The 24,176-nt window shown below is 41.2% G+C and overlaps 1 protein-coding gene across 1 annotated transcript in view; it reads left to right on the top strand.

Moving 5' to 3' along the window:
• LOC134662377 (MAP kinase-activating death domain protein) overlaps positions 1-24,176 on the top strand; it is a 68,579-nt gene that overhangs the window by 10,413 nt on the left and 33,990 nt on the right. The window contains exons 7-18 of the mRNA XM_063518584.1: positions 56-308; positions 2,283-2,409; positions 3,283-3,315; positions 5,750-5,841; positions 6,615-6,828; positions 7,638-7,796; positions 10,694-10,904; positions 12,333-12,434; positions 18,156-18,247; positions 19,441-19,602; positions 21,697-21,852; positions 22,872-23,006. Coding sequence (XP_063374654.1) covers positions 56-308; positions 2,283-2,409; positions 3,283-3,315; positions 5,750-5,841; positions 6,615-6,828; positions 7,638-7,796; positions 10,694-10,904; positions 12,333-12,434; positions 18,156-18,247; positions 19,441-19,602; positions 21,697-21,852; positions 22,872-23,006 — 1,736 coding nt within the window. The remainder of the gene's footprint in view (positions 1-55; positions 309-2,282; positions 2,410-3,282; positions 3,316-5,749; positions 5,842-6,614; positions 6,829-7,637; positions 7,797-10,693; positions 10,905-12,332; positions 12,435-18,155; positions 18,248-19,440; positions 19,603-21,696; positions 21,853-22,871; positions 23,007-24,176) is intronic.

Genomic DNA, 24,176 nt, shown 5'->3' on the forward strand with positions numbered 1-24,176 from the left:
GGTATAAGATAAGATAAAATACATTATTTATAATAAATAAAATAAAAATTTCCAGGCGTCGACACATGTCTCAAGGTGCTAACCCTGATCATCCTGGAGAACAAAGTGGTGGTGCAGTCCCGCGACTACAACGCGCTGTCGATGTCGGTGATGGCGCTAGTGGCCATGCTGTACCCGCTGGAGTACATGTTCCCGGCCATCCCGCTGCTGCCGAGCTGCATGAGCTGCGCGGAACAGCTTCTGCTTGCGCCAACGCCGTTCCTCATCGGCATCCCGGCCACGTTCCTGCAGTACAAGAAAAACTTTAGGTGAGCGCATACAGTTACAGCACGATGCAAAGTACGATGCGCTCAGGGAAAGCATGGGAACTTGAAATGGAAAATGGAGTGAATGCCCTGGTATGCGATAATAGTTTCATAGCATATTATTTATAGCCCTTATTATGACTGTTTAATGTTATGCCAAATATGTTATGCGAATTCATATTATGACAATTCATGTTAGGCGTATTAAGGGTCACTCAGCATACAAACATTTTAATTTATTATTATAATGCTATCGTGATCATATTAATAAACGACGTGATATTTGTAATACTTCGCTGCTAGGGTTAAGGAAGCTACAACGGTCCGGGCCAGAGCCGGGTGGCCGACACTTCAGTTTTCTATGAAAGCATCACGTGATCAACGACCAGTAATCATAGAAAAAGAAGTGTCGGAAGCCAGGTCCCGGGCCCGGACCTTTCTAGCGTGAGTCATCCTTTAAAGAGCGCTAATGCGAAGGTACCAATGCAAACTATTCCCATACCACGTGGATGGACTTGAAAATAGACTTACTTTTTGGTGGACGCAGATTGGTATTAAAGTTGTAGGCATGTTAAGTAATCAATCAACGAGGTAATTTTTAAAACAAGCAACAACGGTTGCACTCCGGGAGTGCCGATAGAAGTGAAAACTCACCTCACCATGTTACCGACGCCCGGTAATACGATACATACGTTTAGCGGAGGTATTCTATTTATTTATTATTCAATTATTATCATTCTCAAATAAGATCACACTTTTTCATTGACATGTTTATTTACATACTGCCATGACAACGTCAAATTATTTGAACATAGGTAAAGAGTCTTGAAAAGGAGTCCGCAACATAAATGTCAAATAACATTGAGTTTTTCTTTATTGATTTAAATGCCATCTAAATTAACTTAACCTAACCAAACCTATCCTATTGAAGCGCGGCACCCTACCGAGTTTATCATTTTTTTTCCCCACCTCAAAAAGTGCCCAGCGCCGCTAAAGAAGTTTTCACTTCAAAAAGTCCGGCAAAGATCGACGTCCGCGGCACTCTACGCGTGCATCAGCGCTGGACATCTACTCATACCTTGGAGGATACAACTAAACGGAGTAGCCATTAACAGGCTTTCCCCTCTGTCGAAAATAGGCGGCCAACGGTCATACACAATGTATGGACTGACGTTTATCTGACATGGCTATTTTTACGTTACCTACGCATACATTTGACGTTCCCCTCCCCCGCAAAAATCGGCAGAATGTTTTGTACAGAAAATTACAGACATGGCGTCTCCGTTTGATTATATCCTCCAAGACTCATACCAACAAAGTTGGGCGACGTCCGTCGCGCGCTGCTCGGGCTGTCAACAAAGTCGGGTGGAGTCCGAATGACGAGCGCCTTTGGCCCTCTACACTAGAAAAGTCGAGCAAAGCCTGATAAGTGATAACGTATGATGCGCGCTGCAGTGCCGGCCGCCGAAAACGACCTCATAAAAAAACCTTACGAAACAGTTTGAAATGCCATTAAAATTATTTACTACCATACCTAGTGCATCTCATAACAATTACATTTAGCCCCAAGACGTAAAATAGTTGTCGTGGAGGAGTTCCATTCTGGTCTTCGTGATCTGAAATGCTTGTTTTTAGATGAAAATAAAACAATCGTTATAAGTATAGGCACATAAGATTTGAAGAGTTCCCTTAGTGTAAGGCCTGAGTGGACGCTCGAGTTGGGTGTGCAACGGGGCGGGGCGTGCGGCGTGCATGTTAAACAAATGCAAGCGTATAGGAGCGACCTTAGTGCACGCTGCTCAAATTACTCCTGAGCCCGACGCCACGCTGCACGCCCCGCCGAACGCTCCGCTTCGAGCGTCCACTCAGGCCTTACACTAAGAAGTCACTTTACGCAAATTTTGTTTGGGCTTTATTTATTGTATGTTACTGTTTCCTTAGAGTTTTTGTAAAAAAAAACTGTTTTGTTTTCTACAGGTTACCAGATGACATATGGCTAGTGGATCTCGACGCTACAAAACTGTGCGCACCTAGCGGCAATGACCATGAACTACCGCCGTTGCCCGAGCCAGAAGGATCCGTGCTTAAAAGTCACTTAAAACAGGTAAATGAATGTTACATATATCGTGTCTTATCTTTATCTTATTCACTTTCTTTCTACTAAATGCACTTGGCGCATTGTGGTCGATGTCTCTATACTACTCCAACTCGCTAAACAGCCATTATCAAAACGTTCTCAATACGCAACTTTGGGAACAAATCAAATTATTTTTATAAAATATTTTGATTTGTGTTTTTTAAGTATTCAATCACTATTCAATATACATTATAAACTAAAATAGATGTCATATATTTCAGTTCTCAATACGGTTGGCCGGTCGAAGTATTTTAAAGATGACGCCAGCTTAGGTTTTACCTGTCAATACCTAAAATTGTGTATTCTTGGTTTTTTTTTTTAAATTTTATGGCTTGGATTGGATGCTAGCCCTTCAAGGTAAATCTCATAGAATAAAACGAGAGACAGGCAAAAACTATGCTGGCGCCCTCTATGCAAACCTTTGACAGTTGCCAACCCGATTGTGTACCTTATTCTCGCACACTAAACTCAACATTCAGACTGAGGGCCTACCGCGAACCACGTTCGACGTGTTGGCTCTCTGTCGCACTTGTAAATTCGTACGTAAGTGTGACAGGGAGGCAACACGTCGAACGTGGTTCGCGGTAGGCCCTCTGGTTTTATTATCTCTTACGGCTGTTATACGTGGTTGGAACAGTTCTGCTAATTGTCTTCTGGAAATCTTTAATATCTAAAACATATTATATTTTTAAAAGAACATTAAACCTTACACTACATACCTACTTAACCTACATTTTATATAAGTACAATACAAACGTTTTATTTTATTAGATTACCGCAGAATTCCTTAAGTTTTGTTTCGACTTGACTAACTTCGCCCTCACTTCTTCTCTTCGCTAGGCCATGCATCTTATGGATAACAACGGATCTGGTGTAAATATTACTACTATATTTTATTGCACACTTTGACTAATCCCTATATCCACGACAGTAGGTAAACTTACTCAGAAGGCAGTAGGTATTATGTTGAAGAATGCCGCCATTTTAGAAATGCTCACAAAAAACTGATATAGACCAGCAAACATCATCCATCATTCATTACAAAAATCAGACACATGGAATTTAGTTTTAAAACACATTGGAACAACTATATGCGTATGTTAATTGTAAAATGGCACATTTAGCTAATTTATTTACTGAAATAAGTGTTGGGGACGGTACCTACACAACAAGCATTATCCTAATACATATATTCAATGCAACATTCATTACTTCAACTGATGAGCTATTTTGACTCGTGGAAGTGGCGGGAGACGCACGCAATTATGTTTACAGTACAGTCACCGGCAATAATATGTTACACAACGAAGGCCGCAAAAATATCTGATACGATCCTATTTGTAGAGCCATAAGAGCATGTCACATATTTTTGCGGCCTTCGAAGAGTAACATATTATTGCAGGTGACTGTACACATGGTGCTACTTTCCCGAACTAGTGCGGGAAATAGCGGAAATAGCACTTTCCGTGTGTATGTCGAAAGTTTAAAGTTCCATATATACTGTAAAACGTTGTACGATACACGTGCGAATAGGTAGTTAGTTCGCAACTCGTGTCGATTTAAAACACTCCCTTCGGTCGTGTTTTAATTTATCGCCACTAGTTTCGAATTTCCTCTTTTCCGCACTTGTATCGTAAATAACTATAGTTAGATATGTGACTACCATATCGCTACTTTTCTGATACCTACGTGGCGGTGACCTTCTGTATGGCGACATGTCAAATTGTAAAATTTTACCGTTCGACTGTGATGCAATATCAAAAGTAGCAAAATTATCCACGTCCCGGTCACTTCCTCAAATCAAATAATGCAATGTAACATTCGAATGGCAACTGTAGCAGCATTACTGTTGTCCCGCGTCAACGCCGCAGCACTGACATTGCTTAGTAATGCTACTATATGTAGTCATCAAACGAATGTCACCTTTATACATCTCTGTTGTAGTTACAAAACGTGACACAATTTCAGTCCGTTTCCTCGCTTCTGTTGTGTTTGGCATGGTTTGGCTACATTTGGCACATTCTGTTTATCTATCGTGTGTTTTCCGAAAGGTGTTTCATGACCCATCATCGAGACTGTTCCCTAATTAGTCATAAACCTTATTGCAACGATTTAAGGCCTACGAATGATCAGTTAGTAGGTACATATACACGTATCTGATCAATATTTGACCATTTGGTGCTAATACTATGTACCTATATGTGTTATAATATGGGCGCTTTTATACTTTATTGTGATACGACACAATATTATCGCCACGCTTTTACGCTATCTATATCTAAAGTTGAGGGAAGCGCCTGTCTGACACTCTAGCAACATAAGGTTGGAAGTGCGTTGCCGGCCTTAATACTGTCGTGACGATAGCATCGTGTCGGACATCTATAAAGTATAAAAGCGTGCTATTATTATGTGCTTGACTGTGTGTTTTTTGCATGCTACATTTGATAATATCTGCTATGCCTTTGAATTTCACCTCGCCTCTAAAAATATTTACAAAATTGATTGAAGTATGAACCAATACCTACTGTTGACTAGAAATATGTATATATTTGAATGCTGAGTTAGACCTTGTATAAATTGTGAAATGACGTTGATACAAAATTGTGATGTTACAAAGTTAGCCTTAGTACTTAAATTAGGTTATAGGAATAAAAGTAGATAGGTATACTTAGTATTACTTACTTAACAAATACTCTTCGTACTTTATTGAGTTTAACCATTATGCTTTACCTACTGCTTTTTATAATTGCAAGTGTAAGTAATATTTATTTTGGATAAAAGTAAGATTTGGCATTGAAAACAATCAAAAACTTATAGGAAAATTGCTAAATGAGTGATTTTCATACTTTGTCATAAAATGTATTTTTCATTCAGAAGATTATGATATGAATGAAGATAAGAAAATATCCAAACAAAATGTTAAAGTTTGAATTGTGAGCGACGAAAAACAATTCCTCGCGTTGGCTGGTAGAATTGACTTTTAAGTGATGATTTTGAATGATTTGCTGTGTTACAGTATTTTACAATAGTGTGGTGAACATATTTGTGTTTAACTCGGTAGCAAACTTTGTTTAACCTTCGTGCCTAGAAACCCTCACAGCGCTGAAGATTCCACTTTTCGAACCACTCGTTACGCTTGTGGTTTAATTTTGGAATCTTTCGTTTGCTCGTACCAATATCACACGAGGGCTTAAACAACAACTCCCTTTGTAAAAAAAAAACTATTCGCTGATCGTCCCGTGAGTGCCCATTCGGATGACCCACCCTGTGTATACAGGATGTTTAGTATCGACTGCTTGCTTCCCAGGCTCTGAGCAGCCTCACAAACAGCTCAGCAGAGCAGGCCACGGCCACCCTCATGCCTTCGAGAAGAGACAGCGTCGGTGGTGCTACTCTCAAGTAAGTTATCGATTAAATTACACTGTTCTAATTAGGTAGGTACCTATTATTTTAAACCAAAGAGGTTGTTCTTTAGTAGCCCTCTAAGGAAATCACATATCAAGGCCTGAACCGAATTCGTATGTGACACTGGTGACAGTCCTAGCGTGACACTGGTGGCGTTGACTGCCATTATAAAAACCAAGTAGCATCACCGCAACGCAGCGTCACTTTCCTTCCAATGATATTATATAACCATAGATAGGTTATACTCATACTTGAGGAGCATAAAAAATACTTCCATATTTATTTCTGTGCCTACGAAGAAATCTGTTATTTTTGATTAATTTTCTCATTCCATCCATCTTTGTCACCCTCGTTGTTAAACATAAGGTCGTCTCTTTCTCTTACGGTGTGCGGGAGCTCGTTAGCACGTGCACATTTCTCGCTTGTCCAGCCGCGTCTAAAGGCAACTTGTCCAATTTGTCACTAGTTAAGCGCTTCAATTTTGGAACGCCTATAACCTATCTTGAGTTATAAATCATTGTTTCCTTCCCCTTCCTTGGCCTCCGTCACGTGTAAGTGTAAGGCCTGAGTGGACGCTCGAGTTGGGCGTGCAGCGGGGCGGGGCGTGCGGCGTGCATGTTAAACAAATGCAAACGTATAGTAGCGGCCTTAGTGCACGCTGCTCAAATTACTTGTGAGCCCGACGCCACGCTGCACGCCCCGCCGAACGCTCCGCTTTGAGCGTCCACTCAGGCCTTACACTAAGTGCTATTTTGTTACGTTTGCAGAGTGCATCCCCCAACGTTCCGGTCGTCGACGGAGGGCGCGCAGTCCCTGCCGCACAGCACGCCCGAGAGCCGGCGCGTGTCCGTCGCCAGCGCCGGCGCCGCCAGCGTCGGCCACACGCCGCAGCGGGGCTCCCTCGCCTCTAACCAGCCCTTCAACCCCCTCATCTACGGCAACGACGTGGACTCGGTGGACGTGGCCACAAGGGTCGCCATGGTAACTAACTACTAGTGTAGCCACACGCCACGGCGCCTCCGGGCTGGGGACCCTTCAACCCTCTAGTGTAAGGCCTGAGTGGACGCTCGAAGCGGAGCGTTCGGCGGGGCGTGCAGCGTGGCGTCGGGCTCACAAGTAATTTGAGCAGCGTGCACTAAGGCCGCTATTATACGATTGCATTTGTTTAACATGCACGCCGCACGCCCCGCCCAGCTGCACGCCCAACATGAGCGTCCACTCAGGCCTTAGTGTAAGGCCTGAGTGGACGCTCGGAGCGGAGCGTTCGGCGGGGCGTGCAGCGTAGCGTCGGGCTCCCAAGTGATTTGAGCAACGTGCACTAAGGCCGCTCCTATACGTCTGCATTTGTTTAACACGCCCAACTCGAGCGTCCACTCAGGCCTTACACTTACACTAATCTGCTGCAACGTCGTCGCCATCGTGAAAGGCAAAAACAATCCACTCGTTAACAAATAGGATAATGTTCCTGGAGTGGTTCTGTCTGATGACGCCGCAACAGCATCTGTCCACCCGTGACTCTTCAACTAAAGATATAAGATTGAGGCTAATGTTTTATCAAACATGGGCTGAAATTTTGTGGGCGCTTTAGTGTAGGGTGTTATGCATCGACGAAAAATAGGATTGCCAGTATCGTATCCTTATCCGCATAAGTAGGTAGAACTATATAGATAAAATATTCACTCACTACTTAGACAAGACAAGACACTTAATTACTTTTCCGATAAAAAACAAGAATTTGATTCGCTTACATTAGTGTACGTACGTACTAATTACATGATTGTTTTCGTCAGGTTCGCTTCTTCAACTCCCAAAACATCCTGGCGAACTTTATGGAGCACACGCGGACGCTGCGGCTGTACCCGCGGCCCGTGGTCGCCTTTCAGATCAACAGCTTCCTGCGGTCTCGGCCGCGGACCACCTCGTTCCTGAACAAGTTCGCACGCACACAGGTAGGACGTCATCATTATAATGAAAACTCGAATTTAGAATAAATTTAAAAGTGGAAAAATTACTGTCTTGGGTGAGACTTGAACATACGGCCTCTGGATCCACTTCCACTTTTAAAATTCTAAGCTTAATAGCATCGTTCGCAGACGTTTCTGCTTGTTAAAAATTAAAACTCGAAATTTCGTTATCTAACTCTCTATCGCTCTTGCCATAGAGAAAAAAATACATAGAGTGCTCACTCCATACATCAGTTTTAGTACCAAAAAGACTATTAGCATCTATCATCGAGTAGCGGAACTATCAGTACTGCTACTTGACAATAGATGTAGCACCGACCGGAAAGTCTTATGCTGTTGAGATAAGACTTTCCGGTCGGTGCTACATCTATTGTCAAGTAGCAGTACTGATAGTTCCGCTACTCGATGCTAGATGTAGACACTGAAATTAATAGTCTGAACTGATGTATGGAGTGAGCACTCTTGTCTTACTTATTTCTCTATGCTCTTGCATAGGTAAATATTCGAGCGATAAAGAAATTTCGATTTACGTTTTCCGTGTTAGGGCCTCTCACACTTATCGCTGTTTCTAGGTCCCTGTAAGACGCAATATTTACTTTTTCTTTTATTTGTTGCGTATAAATTCCTCTCGGTTTTCCGTTTCCTCTTCTAACTTCGTTCTTGTGTTTTAATACCTACAATTTTAAAGAAAGTTTCGTGTTTTGTCAACTGTATCACATTGTTACGAGTACCTACCTATATGTATATATCAATGCTGCAGTTACATGTTGAGTCTCTATATATTCATAATGTTACTTGTATAATGTATTTATATACTTCGTTTTTTTTAGCATTAGAAATAAGGTAAACAATCTTGATGTGTCTTTTAATTGAAAAACACATTTTAAAAATAAGTTACGGTAAATATGTAACAATTATGAATCTAATACGATCTTTTATAGTCTTCTGCTTTCATAAATAATAGTTATTGAATTTAAAAAAGTGTTTTTCAATTAAAAGACATGTCATAATCGCTCACCTTCTTTCAAGTTCTTTCTAATGCTAAAAAAAACGATATAGCTTATTATAACCTTCTTGGTTCATACATATGACCACACATAATTTAAAAAAATCCATTATTCCCTAGAGAGTACCACTTTATTGCTACCTATTACTCTCGCTATACCTGCGTGAAGCCCCTTTATGAGCAAGTGTAATATACGTATAAGAAAATAATCTTTAATAGAAAAAAACCGACTTCTCTAACTACTAGCCTGGACCCACTTAACGGCGCTTATACTTTATTTGGTAATATGTATACATTTTATGGTAATCATAGTGGTATATTTAGTTTAGATACCATAATGATTTTCCGGGTCAAGGTCCGGGTCCGTGTCCGGATCCGAGTCCGAGTCCGAGTACGGGTCCGAGTCCGGAGTCCGGGGCCCAGTCCAAGTCAAAATCGAAATTCAAAATCACAAAACGTGTACTATGCGTCGTTGAAGAGTTCTGTTCTGATCATCATCAGCAGTTCCACTTCATCAAATGCCACAGTTTGTAATGTAAATGCTTGATGTTCTGATGAAAATATATAAAATTCTATACGTATGCCTTTAAGATTTTAGAAGTTCCCTCTATTCCTCATGGATCCCATGTTCAGGACTTGAGATTGACATAAATATGCCTAAAAACCTAACTTGCTTAACAAACATAACGAAAAGGACAAATCGCCAAATGCGAGCTATGCGTCGTTGAAGAGTTCCGTTATGATCATCATCAGCAGTTCCACTTCATCAAATGCGACAGTTTTTAATGAAAATGCTCGATTTTCTGATGAAAATACAAAAATCTCTAAATGCATGCCTTTAAGATTTGAGGAGTTCCCTCGATTCCTCATGGATTCCATCATCAGAACTCGAGCTTGACAAAAATGTGGCTTAAAAACTTAACTTGCTTAACAAACATAACGAAGAGGACAAATCGTCAAACGTGTACTATGCGTCGTTGAAGAGTTCCGTTCTGATCATCATCAGCAGTTCCACTTCATCAAATGTCACTTTTTTGAATGTATGTGCTTGATTTGTTGATAAAAATACAAAAATCACTATATGTATGCCTTTAAGATTTGAGGAGTTCCCTCGATTCCTCATGGATCCCATCATCAGAACTGGGCTTTGACAAAAACGGGACCAATCTGTAAGCATATACATGCAATCAAAAAAAAAATTTCAAAATCGGTCCAGCAATGACGGAGATATGGAGTAACAAACATAAAAAAAAAAAAATATAAAAAAAAAAAAAACATACAACCGAATTGATAACCTCCTCCTTTTAGATTTGGAAGTCGGTTAATAAATAATTTGTCTTGTAAAAAAAAAATATATGTATATTTTTTTTTACAAGACAAATTATTTATTTGTGAACATAGGTAACAGTGTTGGATAGGTACAAAAAGTATTTGAGAACGCTATGTTTCGTCGGCAAGCATACAAATTTGAAATTAGGTATACACATATAGTTTGTAGCTTTCTAATAGACCCCGAAGGCTAATCCTATTGTCTATTGTTCAGTAAAACCGCACGTGCTACTTACCTGCAAAAAAGGGTCCTAATTATTCTATTTGGCACCTGAGCGCGGGCTAGTCCAACGCTCAAAAAACCAGTGTAGGTGCGCTCTCCGATAACGCGCCTTTGTTACGCATCTCGATGACACATTTTAGACTGGTTCTGTGGCGTTCGACTCGCCGGCACTCAGTAACCGAAGTACCGATTTTTATGCAGGTGGTTGTGGCACGTGGCACGAGCGGTTTTTCTTAACAATAGACAATAGGATTAGCCTTCGGGGTCTATTAGAAAGCTACAAACTATACCAATTAAATTACATTACATTAATTATTTGGTCAGGCGGTCGAGTTCCTAGCGGAGTGGTCGCTCACGCCCTGCAACGTGGCGTTCCTGCGCGTGCAGACGGGCCTGTTCGACCCGCGGCAGGTCGGCGACAAGCCCAAGTGGTTCGCCGAGCAGCTGCAGCCGATCCGGTTCGCCGTGTGGGACGACGGCAGCTCGCTCAACGGCGCGCTGCGGCAGCTGCAGCGCCACGACAACCAGCCCACAGGTCACGACAATATCTCACAGTACCCGGCAATAAATATTTTCTCGGCGAAGTGCGTAGTTTATGGTCATTCAAAAAATAAAAAAGTTAAAAACATTGCAGTCTCGATTTCGGGACTGTAATGTTGCATACAAATTCCATTATTTAACGAGTTCAAAAACTTTTTAAAACTTTTTTCTACTCCCGTACTTTTATTTGTCATTTAAAGGGTCGTGCACACACCTTTAAAACCCTACCTTATAGTTGTCAAGACAAGTCTTTAGTCTATTCCCCAAAAAAGAACTTGTGCATACACGCAGTATCTTTTTGGCGATTTTACGATACTTCGTGTAATGACCACTTAAAAAATATTGAATGAAATACAGTGTTGCCAACCTTATTTTAAATGTCATCCCTGACAAATAAGTGAACCATAGACATGTTTTTTTTTAAATTTCATTCATTCATTCATTCTTTTCCCGCACGTAGCTTTCATTTTTGCTACTTCTTGAATTAAAAATATTTGTTAAATTTACAATTTTATTTCAAAGTAAGTGCTTGGTCGTAGAAAAAGTATTGTATGCAACGTTGTTTAACTGAGTCAAAAAATACTCGTGGCGTCTTTATTAACAATTTTCGGCTTCGCCTCAAATTGTTACTCATGCCGCTCGCCTTTTTTGACCTCTCTTAAACAAGGTTGCATAAAATACTATTTTAATACTGTTTGTTAATTTATTATGTGTATAATATGGACTATTTGTCTGCAATAAAGGTTACAATATAATATCTAACAGTACCCGACAATAAATATTTAAATGAAACGGCTTATTTCGGCTTCTTAAAAATAACTGATTATCTATTGATGTTTCATACATCGCTTCTAGAAAGTCTAGAAACTCGTTGGTTTGTTCCAACGTTTGAATCCCCGACCTTCGTTTTGGAAGCAGCACTTTCTTAACGTTAGACCTAACGTTAGAGGATCAGAAAACCGCGGCAAGCCATATGCGACTCTTTGTCAAATCTACTTTTGTGGCTGAATGTCAAATTCATGATTTCCACTGTGGATGGCTCATCTCTACAAAAGTTATTCGGTCCCTGCGTCAGCGCTTTAAACTAGTGAAGTCGCGAAATTATCATTATTACCGTTTTTACACAATGATTTATAACTCAAGATAGGTCATAGGCGTTCCAAAATTGAAGCCCTTAACTTGTGACAAATTGGACAAGTTGCCTTTAGTCGCGGCTGGACAAGCGAGAAATGTGCACGTGCTAACGAGCTCCCGCACGCCGAAAGAGAAAGAGATGACCTTATGTTTAACAACGAGTGTGACAAAGAGGGATGGAATGAGAAAATTAATCAAAAATAACAGATTTCTTAGTAGGCACAGAAATAAAATATGGAAGTATTTTTTATATATTGGTATTGGTTATATAATATCATTGTTTTTACAGATGAAAGTGGATCAGACTCCGAAGCCGCCGAAAGCACGAGCTCTTCATACTCTTCGCTCAGTGATTTCGTCTCCGAAATAGTCTCGTCCGATCTATCACCAGGTACTATAGAAAGCATTAACCTATTACAATATTACAGGCAAAAAAATGTTTATCTAAATAAAAATCGCATCGAAAACCTTCTAGATCTCGCCCCGCAGCGTTGTCCGATGTTGAACTGGCTGAATGTTGAACTTGAGAAATAAAATTGCCAACGGGACACAGGAGGCATATTACCTTTGACTATCTTTTTGCATTTTTTTCTGAATCATATCATCATTAGCACTATTGAGCTCCGAGCAGGCTTGAACTCCAAACCGTCCACGTTTTTCGCCAATTTAAGGTCTCTGCCCACCACACCGTATCATACCATGACCGTGCTATCAACGTATCAAGCACGGAATGTAACGCGACACGGACTACTATGCCCATTACACCGTGTTCACATCGTTTCATATCCGTGCATAACGGGTTTAGTGACCGTATGTATCCGTGTATCATCCCCGTAGCATCCGCCTATAATCCCCGTAGCATCCGCGTTTCATCCCCTTAGTACCCGCGTTGTATTCGCGAGAGCCAGACTCGTCAGAAAGAGCGAGCGAATGGTTGTCATACTGGCAAGAGCGAGCAATAGATACGGCAACGTGTTTATAACGGGCTTAGAACGGTCACCATACGCGGTTATAACCCGTTTGCTCACCGTTTCGCCGCCTGCACGCACCGTTCTGGCAACGTTGCGTGCCGTGCGCGTAGCGTTACGGCACCGGCAAAATATCCTCGCCGACAATTTTTGACGGTCCGTGCATGGCATGTTCGGTGACGGAACGGGCTAGTGGGCATAGTCTTAGAAACCTCTTATATTAAGCAGATTAATGTTTTAATTAATATTTAAGGGCTTAGGAAAATGCAAAATGAAACCATCGGGTGTAAGACAAAGACAAGAAGAAGTTTTATTTTTTTTAAATAAAGATGTGACACATACATGTCAAAACTGTGTTGCTAGTTTGCGTTTAACTATCTATTCTAACATCCTCCCTTTAAGCGCAAACCCATGGCACTGGAACATTTTTGAATTTTCACTTGTGAAGTGGATTTGGTCAGGACATCAGCCACCATATCCTCGGTTCCAAGGTAGATGACTTCTATTTCCTTTTTAGCTACTTTCTCTCGAACAAAGTGGTATCTGATGTCTATATGTTTGCTGCGGGCACAATAGGATTCTGTACCTGCAAATTTAATGGCGCTTTGATTATCACAATATATAACAGTCGATGATGTTCCAACATCATAATGTAATTCAGACTCCAAGTGTCGGAGCCACATCGCTTCTTGTATGGCAGCAGCAAGCGACATAAATTCTGCTTCCATGGTTGAAAGCGCAATGGTGTTTTGACGTTTAGAACGCCATGATATTGCTGCACCCTGAAACAAAAAAGTGTAGCCGGAGCAAGATCTTCGGCTGTTAATGTCTGAAGCCCAGTCAGAGTCACAGTAGCCAGACGTTCTTTTTTCTTCAGTATTTTGGCTATATATTAATTTCATTTCCTTAGTACCTTTAATATATCGCAGCACTCTTTTCAAAGCAAGCCAGTGCTGCTGTTCTGGCTTGTTATTAAAGCTACTTAATTTGTTTACTATAAAACATATATCCGGCCTGGTCCCTTGGGATAAATACAACAGGCTTCCAATTGCTTCTTGGTAAGGTATGTTTGTAAGTATATTTTTTTCATCTTCTGTGCTGATCAATTTAATGCTAGGGTCACATGGTGAATGCACCGGATTACAATCTGTCATCTTGAATCTTTGCAGAATTTTCTCTATGTAAGCGGTCTGATCAATATAAATTTCACTTCTAGACGAATTTTGTTCAATTCTCCAACCGACAAAATGATGTATGTAACCAAGCTCCTTCATGTCGAATTTGCTTTTTAATTGTTTTTTTATTTCTTGACCCATGTGTTCATTGTTATAAAATATCAATATGTCATCAACATAAATGAGTACAATTAGAATATTTCCTTCAAATGTTTTGTGAAATATGCAAGGGTCCACTGATGAACTTTTCAGTCCCAATTCCTTTAACACAGATGTAAGCTTCAAGTTCCACTGTCGACTCGCCTGCTTCAGGCCATAAATTGATTTATTCAACTTGCATACTTCTTCTCCATGTTCATAAGACGGTGGTTGGTACATGTATTCTGTATCTATATCCCCTTGTAAGAAGGCCGTAACCGCATCCATTTGTTCAATGAATAAATTGTACTTGACTGCCAATGCTAATAAATATCTGATTGAAGTATGACGAACAACCGGAGCAAATATTTCATTATATTCCATTCCTTTTCTCTGAATGAAACCTTTAATGACCAGTCTTGCTTTGTATCGTACAATCTCGCCCTTGGCATCAGTCTTTATTTTATAGACCCATTTACACGGAATGGCTCTCTTGCCTTCTGGTAAGGGTACTAACGTCCATGTATTATTTTGCAGGAGTGACTCATATTCATTACTCATGGCATTTTTCCATTCTTTTGCGTTTGGACCTGAAAGAGCTTCCTTCAGTGTTTCTGGCTCTTTTGCAAAAAAAGCTACTGCTTGGTTTGAACCACTCGTGCTTTCTTGACATAAGTAGGTGACAGGCTTATTATTTCTTGGCCTTAGCGTCATTTTACGAGATAATTCATCACTTAGTGTTTCATCTGGTAAGTACTCCTCATCGGCATTATCAGTAAAGTAAGTATCCTCATCTTCAGATAATTCTTTTTTAAGGCTCCCATTTAGAGTCGTATCGGCTGAATTTTGAGGCTCAGATGTGTCAGAAGGTTCACTAGAAGTATCAACTGTTTGAAACAAGTCTTCGGTCTCCTCTTCCTGCAGTTCTGATAATGGTACAATAACGCTATTATTTTGAACTTTGTGCTCAAGAAAAACAGCATCCCTGCTTTTGTATATTCTTCTCTGCTTTAAATCATAAAATCTGTATCCCTTGGTGTATTCACAGTATCCAACAAATAACATTTCGACCGCCTTGGGGTCCCATTTTTGTCTTTTTTCTTTAGGCACATGAACCATGGCTTGACAACCAAATATTCTTAAATTATCAATATTAGGCTTCTTACCAGACCACATTTCATATGGTGTTTTGTAGTCCAGAGCTTTGGTTGGTGACCGATTAATTATGTAAGCAGCCGTGGATACTGCCTCGGCCCAAAATGCTTTTTCTAACCTGGAATTCAGAATCAAACATTTAGCTTTTTGCACCAGATTTTGGTGCATCCTCTCGGCCATCCCATTCTGTTCACTGCAGTAAGGATTAGTTGTTTGATGTTGTATGCCGAATTTATTCAAAAATAATTTAAATTCCTTATTAACATATTCTGTTCCATTGTCAGAACGGATCATTTTTATTCTTTTTCCAGTCTCATTTTCCACTAGATTCTTAAAATCCTTAAAGCTCTGTAAAGTTTCAGACTTGTTTTTCATAAAATAAACATAAACTTTCCTACTATAATCGTCAATAAAATTGACATAATATTTGGAACCTCCTATAGAGCTAGTTTCCATCGGTCCACAAACATCTGTATGAATTAGTTGCAAAGGTTCAGTAGCCCTGGTTCCAATATTTTTAAATGGTTGTCGTTTCATCTTACCTGCCATACAGGTTGTACAGACTTGGCTGCCTTTCTTTGATAATTTAACACCCTCTGTACAATCAACTATTTTCTGTAAGTCTGTGAAGTTCAGATGAGCCATTCGAAGATGCCAAATATTTATATCTTGTTCTTCAACGGTTGATAAAAATGCCGGAGCTACAGAAATTTCTTTTAAAAGATACATGTTATTGCACTTATAAGCTGTCATGATCAGTCTTTTATTTTGATAGACTCTACAGACATTTTTTTCAAATTGAAGCACACAGCCATTATTTGTCATCTCACTCACAGAAAGTAAGTTAGTAGCCAGAGTAGGTACATATAACACATTTCTAACCTGAATTGTCTGAGGTTTGCCTTCGGAGTCTTTTATTTGTAAGTTCACGTTACCACATCCTTCCACTTTTAAAGTCTCCTTATCTGCCACCTTAATGCTACTTACTGTTGACGAAGTAACATTGTACATCCAGTTTCTGTCCCTACACATGTGGTAAGCACAGCCGGAATTGATATACCAGCGGTTCTCATCCAAATTGTCTGCAACAGAAAAAGCGGCAAAATAACCATTATTTTGGGTATTTGTTTTATTTTTCTTCTGGAAGTGACAGTTACTGCTAAAATGGCCGTACTTATTGCAATTATAGCATCTCGGCCCCTTCTTTTGTTGATTTCCATGTGAACTTTTCTGAGACTTAGGTATATTTTTAGTTTTATTATGGTTTACATATAACGCTGCAGAATCTGAAGTTTTCACCTCCTGGAGCAGCTTTGTTTTTACAAAATCAGCTGTAATGGACACACCTGAGCTCTCAATAGCCATAATCATCGGTTTGTAGACATCAGGAAGGCCAGCGAGCAGCAAAGTACCAAGCCACTCATCTTCGACTACAAATTTAATATTTCTAAGCTTATGAGCTGTTGTCATTACTTTATTTACATACTCTTCAATACCAGAGCTGTCCTCCAACTTGGCTGATATCAGATCTCTTAATAAACCTACTTTTCTACTGAGCCCGGAGTCGTCAAACACTTGTCCTAATTTAGTCCATACCTGTTTCGCCGTGGTCGCCTCCTGTACATGGACGTAGTTAATTGGATCAATCAGAAGTATTATCTTCGACTTTGCTTTAGTATCCTTCTTGACGTTTGCCACATAACCGGCACTTGGTTCGATAGTGTCCCACAAGTCTTCATGTTCCAAGTAATTTTGGACCGCAAATTTCCATGTCGGGTAATTTTCCCTGCCAATTAACTTCTCAATTGTGCCCATTGATATTTGCGCAGCCATGATTTAATGATAATTTAGGCTGAAATTGCTGAAAAGATAAAAACTTGCCACACAGCGCGTGGGCACTTTGAGGTTAAGTTAACTTGTTTGACAACTGAGCCGCGAAACTTATCGGTAAAACACTAATTTTAATTATTTGAGGTAAAAATAGCCCATAACCTCTTAGAAACCTCTTATATTAAGCAGATTAATGTTTTAATTAATATTTAAGGGCTTAGGAAAATGCAAAATGAAACCATCGGGTGTAAGACAAAGACAAGAAGAAGTTTTATTTTTTTTAAATAAAGATGTGACACATACATGTCAAAACTGTGTTGCTAGTTTGCGTTTAACTATCTATTCTAACACATAGTCTCATACTTTTAGGGTTCCGTACCCAAAGGGTAAAAACGGGACCCTATTACTAAGACTCCGCTGTCCGTCCGTCCGTCCGTCCGTCCGTCCGTCCGTCTGTCACCAGGATGTATCTCACGAACCGTGATAGCTAGACAGTTGAAATTTTCACAGATGATGTATTTCTGTTGCCGCTATAACAACAAATACTAAAAACAGAATAAAATAAAGATTTAAGTGGGGCTCCCATACAACAAACGTGATTTTTGACCGAAGTTAAGCAACGTCGGGCGGGGTCAGTACTTGGATGGGTGACCGTTTTTTTGCTTGTTTTGCTCTACTTTTTGTTGATGGTGCGGAACCCTCCGTGCGCGAGTCCGACTCGCACTTGGCCGGTTTTTTAATACAAAGAATATTTTTTTGCCTGACACGTTCCTACTACGGTCATGGTATGATACGGTGTAGTGGGCAGAGACCTTTAAGGGTTAACGTTATTTTGTTATTTGAAAGGAAACCATCATCAACAACACGTGATCGGAGAAACCTACAGCGCCGTGGTTCAAGTGCCGATGACTCTATCGTCCTCATTAGATCCAGGAACAGTAAGTTTACATTACTTGTTTATTTTTATGTTGTGGGCGTATCATGTTGAGAACATGATAAAACCTTCAATGGTGGATAATAAGGGCATTCAATGAAAGACGATATCTGTGGCAACAATAAATACTTCTTGTTATGTATAGCGTAGACTATATTTATACCCTGTATTTCCCCTATTCATCGACTGTATAAAACGTGTAAAGTATAAGAAAAAGTGACATACATTTTGTGGTTAATGAATTAGCTTTACTTTAGCTAGACTTTAGTTGTCGATTTCGAAGCACGATTTGAAAAGCTCGTATCGCGTAACTTGTGTGTTATATTAGTACAGTCACGAATTATTTTGTATGGATAACATTTTCATTGTATTTCTAATTGTAAGCAAAATCTATGTCAATATACTTCTTAGGTCCTATGCTAACCACCGTTAAAACATAAATGAAGTAATTGCGGCTTGTAATAGTATTTTATACAATCGTGATATAATGGAGAGCTTTTCAGTCGAGTACCGTGTTTAGGCAACGAAGCTTGCTGAGTTGCCTAAGGAAGGTACGAGAGAGGTTGATTATATTACTATTGTATACAATACTTTTTCTACGATTCAACAAAAAAAAATACTTAAAACTAGTAGAAGAATCATATATGTAGGTAAAAAACCAAAAGTATACAGCTAAGATGCGCGAGCAGCCGCGATACATTCATATTCGTACGCGACCCGGCCCCCGCGCCCCGCGCCCCCGGCCGGTTGGTCAACGACACCTTCTCGTAACTCATGAGGTCCTGGTACTTGCTCCGCGCTTTCGATTGGTCAATTTCATTATAGTTGACTAAACTGTATCGAAATGAATATTATAGTTGCCTAAACAGTATCATAATGAATATTATAGTTGCCTAAACAGTATCGAAATGAATATTATAGTTGAGTTGGGGTCCCATAGTGAAAAAAGTATGCGATTTCACTTTGGTATACGAAAGTCTAAATATTTTTACTAACTAATTAAAATAAGCTTAAAAAGAGAAAAAAGATAATAGATGAAATAAATTAAGAATTAATAGTATGTACCTAAACGATATCAAGTTTGTAAACTGATAAGGAAATAAAGAGGCTTTTTTTTTTATTCTTTATTATACGAAGTCTTAATTCAAGCATTGCAGTCGACGAGTAGAAAAAGTTTATGTGTATGCGTGTTGTCAGGTGTACAGCCCGCCGTCGTCGCTGATGTACGGCGAGGAGCCGCGCGCGCGCGCGTCGGCGTCGCCGTCGCCCTCGGGCTCCAGTAGCGACCACAGCGAGCTGTCCGACGACGAGCCGCCCGGCGACCTGCCCGCAGAGCCCTCGCCGCCCGTTAAGAAGAGCGTGAGTTCTGTAACGTAATCCTTACCTTCATATTATACAGTCCATCTTGAAACGCGAGGCGAAGCCGCCAGCCTCCAGTCCAGTCCAGACGAGCCGCCCGGCGACCTGCCCGCAGAGCCCTCGCCGCCCGTTAAGAAGAGCGTGAGTTCTGTAACGTAATCCTTACCTTCATATTATACAGTCCATCTTGAAACGCGAGGCGAAGCCGCCAGCCTCCAGTCCAGTCCAGACGAGCCGCCCGGCGACCTGCCCGCAGAGCCCTCGCCGCCCGTTAAGAAGAGCGTGAGTTCTGTAACGTAATCCTTACCTTCATATTATACAGTCCATCTTGAAACGCGAGGCGAAGCCGCCAGCCTCCAGTCCAGTCCAGACGAGCCGCCCGGCGACCTGCCCGCAGAGCCCTCGCCGCCCGTTAAGAAGAGCGTGAGTTCTGTAACGTAATCCTTACCTTCATATTATACAGTCCATCTTGAAACGCGAGGCGAAGCCGCCAGCCTCCAGTCCAGTCCAGACGAGCCGCCCGGCGACCTGCCCGCAGAGCCCTCGCCGCCCGTTAAGAAGAGCGTGAGTTCTGTAACGTAATCCTTACCTTCATATTATACAGTCCATCTTGAAACGCGAGGCGAAGCCGCCAGCCTCCAGTCCAGTCCAGACGAGCCGCCCGGCGACCTGCCCGCAGAGCCCTCGCCGCCCGTTAAGAAGAGCGTGAGTTCTGTAACGTAATCCTTACCTTCATATTATACAGTCCATCTTGAAACGCGAGGCGAAGCCGCCAGCCTCCAGTCCAGTCCAGACGAGCCGCCCGGCGACCTGCCCGCAGAGCCCTCGCCGCCCGTTAAGAAGAGCGTGAGTTCTGTAACGTAATCCTTACCTTCATATATATTATACAGTCCATCTTGAAACGCGAGGTGAAGCCGCCAGTCCAGTCCAGACGAGCCGCCCGGCGACCTACCCAAAGTAAAAAAAACACTCGTCGCCCGTTTAGGTTCACTTGCACCATTCACTAACCCGGGGTTAACCGGTTAAACCTGGAGTTGCTATGGTTACCAGTACAATTTGACACTGGGTTAACGGTTTAACAGCTTGATCTCGGGTTAGTGGGATGGTGCAAGAGGTCCTAAGAAGATCTTGAGTGCACGTATTGTACACTCCATCTTAAAAGACTAGGGGCTTTTGGCGGAGATTTCACAATTATGTACATACCTACACACAAGCGGCCTACCCGCCGAGCCCTCCCCGCGGATAATGCGCGGATGTAAGTGAAATATTGGAGACGAGGGTGATGTTTTTATTACACTTGGGAACAAAAAACTTAAGCGAAATAATTCTTAAATATGGTGATATTTCAAACATTCGTCCGCCATTTTTTTTGACAGGTTAGACATGAAAATTATGTACCTACCTTAAAATAAATTATTTTTAATTAACGGCTATTAAATTAATCTAATTCAATATTTTGAAACATAAACAAAACTACCAAATTATAAACGTTAGTATAGTTAGTATGAACGACTAGCGTCTGAGCTAAGGTCAAGTGAGGTAAATGCAACTATGGGGTTATTGCGTCTCTCCGTTCTTTCTCGAATACGATTGGTCGAAACGCCCTCTACTATGTAACGTTTCATGCCTGAGCTACTTGGAAAAAACGGAGAGACGCAATAACCCCATAGTTGCATTTACCTCACTTGACCTTATCCCTTTGTGTTATTGTAGGCCGTTTTCTATCCCCCATCTGATATCATACTACATATACACTAACAGGCACCACACTTTTACACAATCCGTAGCTAATTATTATTTAATAGGCAAGTTTCTAAATATTTTTGTATTTTTGTATTATTAATTTTTACTCGATAATCTGTCCGTGATCTGGGTTCTAGCAGAATTATCAGTGCTTCACCCGAAAGAGTGGAGCGTATTACTGAGCCAGAACCCTTTTGTTTTGCTGCAACGCACACAGCACATTTATTGATACATCTTGTTCCTGATTTTAGTTTTAGTTTGATATTGTTATATATTGTTTCTGTTTTTTCTGTCAATGTGTGTATTGTGGCAAGCTAATAAATGGTTTATCTATCTATCTTGTGTATCCAGGACACGGACAGCGGCAGTTTCGGGCGAGAGTCTGACTCGAACTCGACGACGACGCCGAAGACCGTGGTGGCGCGCGGCCGCGCCGCGGACAGCGCTAGCGGCTCCACTAGTGACAGCGACAGAGCGCTCACGCCCTCACACCCACCACATGTCAAGGTGGGTAAATCAAACTAGAATAACTACCTACAGAAGCCTGACTAGAGCTCAAAAACCGGCCAAGTGCGAGTCGGACTCGCGCACGGTTCCGCACCATCAACAAAAAATAGAGCAAAACAAGCAAAAAAACCGGCCAAGTGCGAGTCGGACTCGCGCACGGAGGGTTCCGCACCATCAACAAAAAATAGAGTAAAACAAGCAAAAAAAACGGTCACCCATCCAAGTACTGACCCCGCCCGACGTTGCTTAACTTCAGTCAAAAATCACGTTTGTTGTATGGGAGCCCCACTTAAATCTTTATTTTATTCTGTTTTTAGTATTTGTTGTTATAGCGGCAACAGAAATACATCATCTGTGAAAATTTCAACTGTCTAGCTATCACGGTTCGTGAGATACAGCCTGGTGACAAACGGACGGACGGACGGACGGACAGCGGAGTCTTAGTAATAGGGTCCCGTTTTTACCCTTTGGGTACGGAACCCTAAAAATTACCCCACGTGACTCAACAGTACAAGTGTACAGCGTGCAGTTTGACAACGCCAAATATTGTTATTTATAGTAAAAATTTGCAGTCACGACTTTACAACATAGTGATCGTTTACGAGCGTACAGCGCTATCTAATTCACCTGTAAAATTGGTCATACAATTCATACTTAAACTTAACAACCGTTCTATTATCCAGATTTTTTTGATGGTTTTGTGAGCATTGCCATAGAGAAATAAAGACAAGAGTGCTCACTCCATACATCAGTTCAGACTACTAATTTCAGTGTCTACATCTAGCATCGAGTAGCGGAACTATCAGTACTGCTACTTGACAATAGATGTAGCACCGACCGGAAAGTCTTATCTCAACAGCATAAGACTTTCCGGTCGGTGCTACATCTATTGTCAAGTAGCAGTACTGATAGTTCCGCTACTCGATGCTAGATGCTAATAGTCTTTTTGGTACTAAAACTGATGTATGGAGTGAGCACTCTATGTATTTTTTTCTCTATGGTATTGCTTGATGTTTCAGCGCGCAAACAGTGGCGTATCCCGACAGGCGTCTCAGAGCTCCTTGCTCGAGCAGTTTGCGGCGCAGGCGAAGGAGCTGGTGCGAGAAACGACGCGCCAAGGCAGCCAGGACGGACTGCTCGCACATATGGACAAGGTAATACAAGTAGCTTTATGTAAAATTAATACTAACTAGGTACACTCTGATCGTCCTAATATCTAAGGCTTATTAATTGTGTTTGTGTGAGATAAGGAGAATCTAAAATCGAAGTTCGAATTTGGCAGCTCAACGAGATCGAGATGGCGCCGTACGACTCCGTACTTAGTGCGGTAACTTTGGTTGTCAAAGTTTTGTTTGAAAATTCATTAACCAAAAAACATATGGTGCAATACAGCGCCATCTGTTTCGGCTGGTAACCTAGCGGCCCTAGCGGGCATGTGTTTAACTTAGTGTAAGGCCTGAGTGGACGCTCGGGTTGGGCGTGCAGCGGGGCGGGGCGTGTGGCGTGCATGTTAAACAAATGCAAGCGTATAGGAGCGGCCTTAGTGCACGCTGCTCAAATCACTTGTGAGCCCGACGCTACGCTGCACGCCCCGCCGAACGCTCCGCTCCGAGCGTCCACTCAGGCCTTACACTTAGACTTTACCTTTCTATTACAATCAATAACTCTTTGGTAACATAAAGCCGGACGCGCGACAAATGACATCCGTCTGTTTAATGCCAATATAAAGCGCAAAATAAATTACAACGGTTTCTCTTTTAACACGAGTTTTTATTTGTATCGAAATTCGAAGAAAGGAAAAGCGGCAGATGGTGAAGATAAGAAACTGTTTGCGCCTTTCGGACAGGTATCGACCACTGCGTGACCGCTTGGAAGCATCACAGTCAACTAATGATAATCACTTACTTAGCACTGGGGCCCGCTTTGACTCGAGAACGAGACAGGCGTCACTACCAAAATAAATATCTATCAAAATTTCTCATTTCTGCCGAAACATCGCCAGCTACCACAAAAATATCACCAAAATTATAAAAACACGTAACTTTCGCGAATCAATGTGGGCACCTGCTTGTGTAGTTTAACTGATTAGAGCCATATCGCTTAGACTTAATTAATTAGAGATATAAATGTAATTAACTCACTTGATACAAGATTTGATCGAACATTTTGCTTGTACCTCAACTTAGCTAATTTTCCACTTTTTCATTACATTGCTTAGCTAACACTGTTTTAAAACTTTGAAGATTTAACGTAGGTACCTAATAGTACCTATACCAATTAGAATAGGTAGTTTTAACTCGCAAGATAATATTTCGGCATTTTAG

Source organism: Cydia amplana, chromosome 3, assembly GCF_948474715.1.
Source record: "Cydia amplana chromosome 3, ilCydAmpl1.1, whole genome shotgun sequence".
NCBI lineage: Eukaryota > Metazoa > Arthropoda > Insecta > Lepidoptera > Tortricidae > Cydia > Cydia amplana.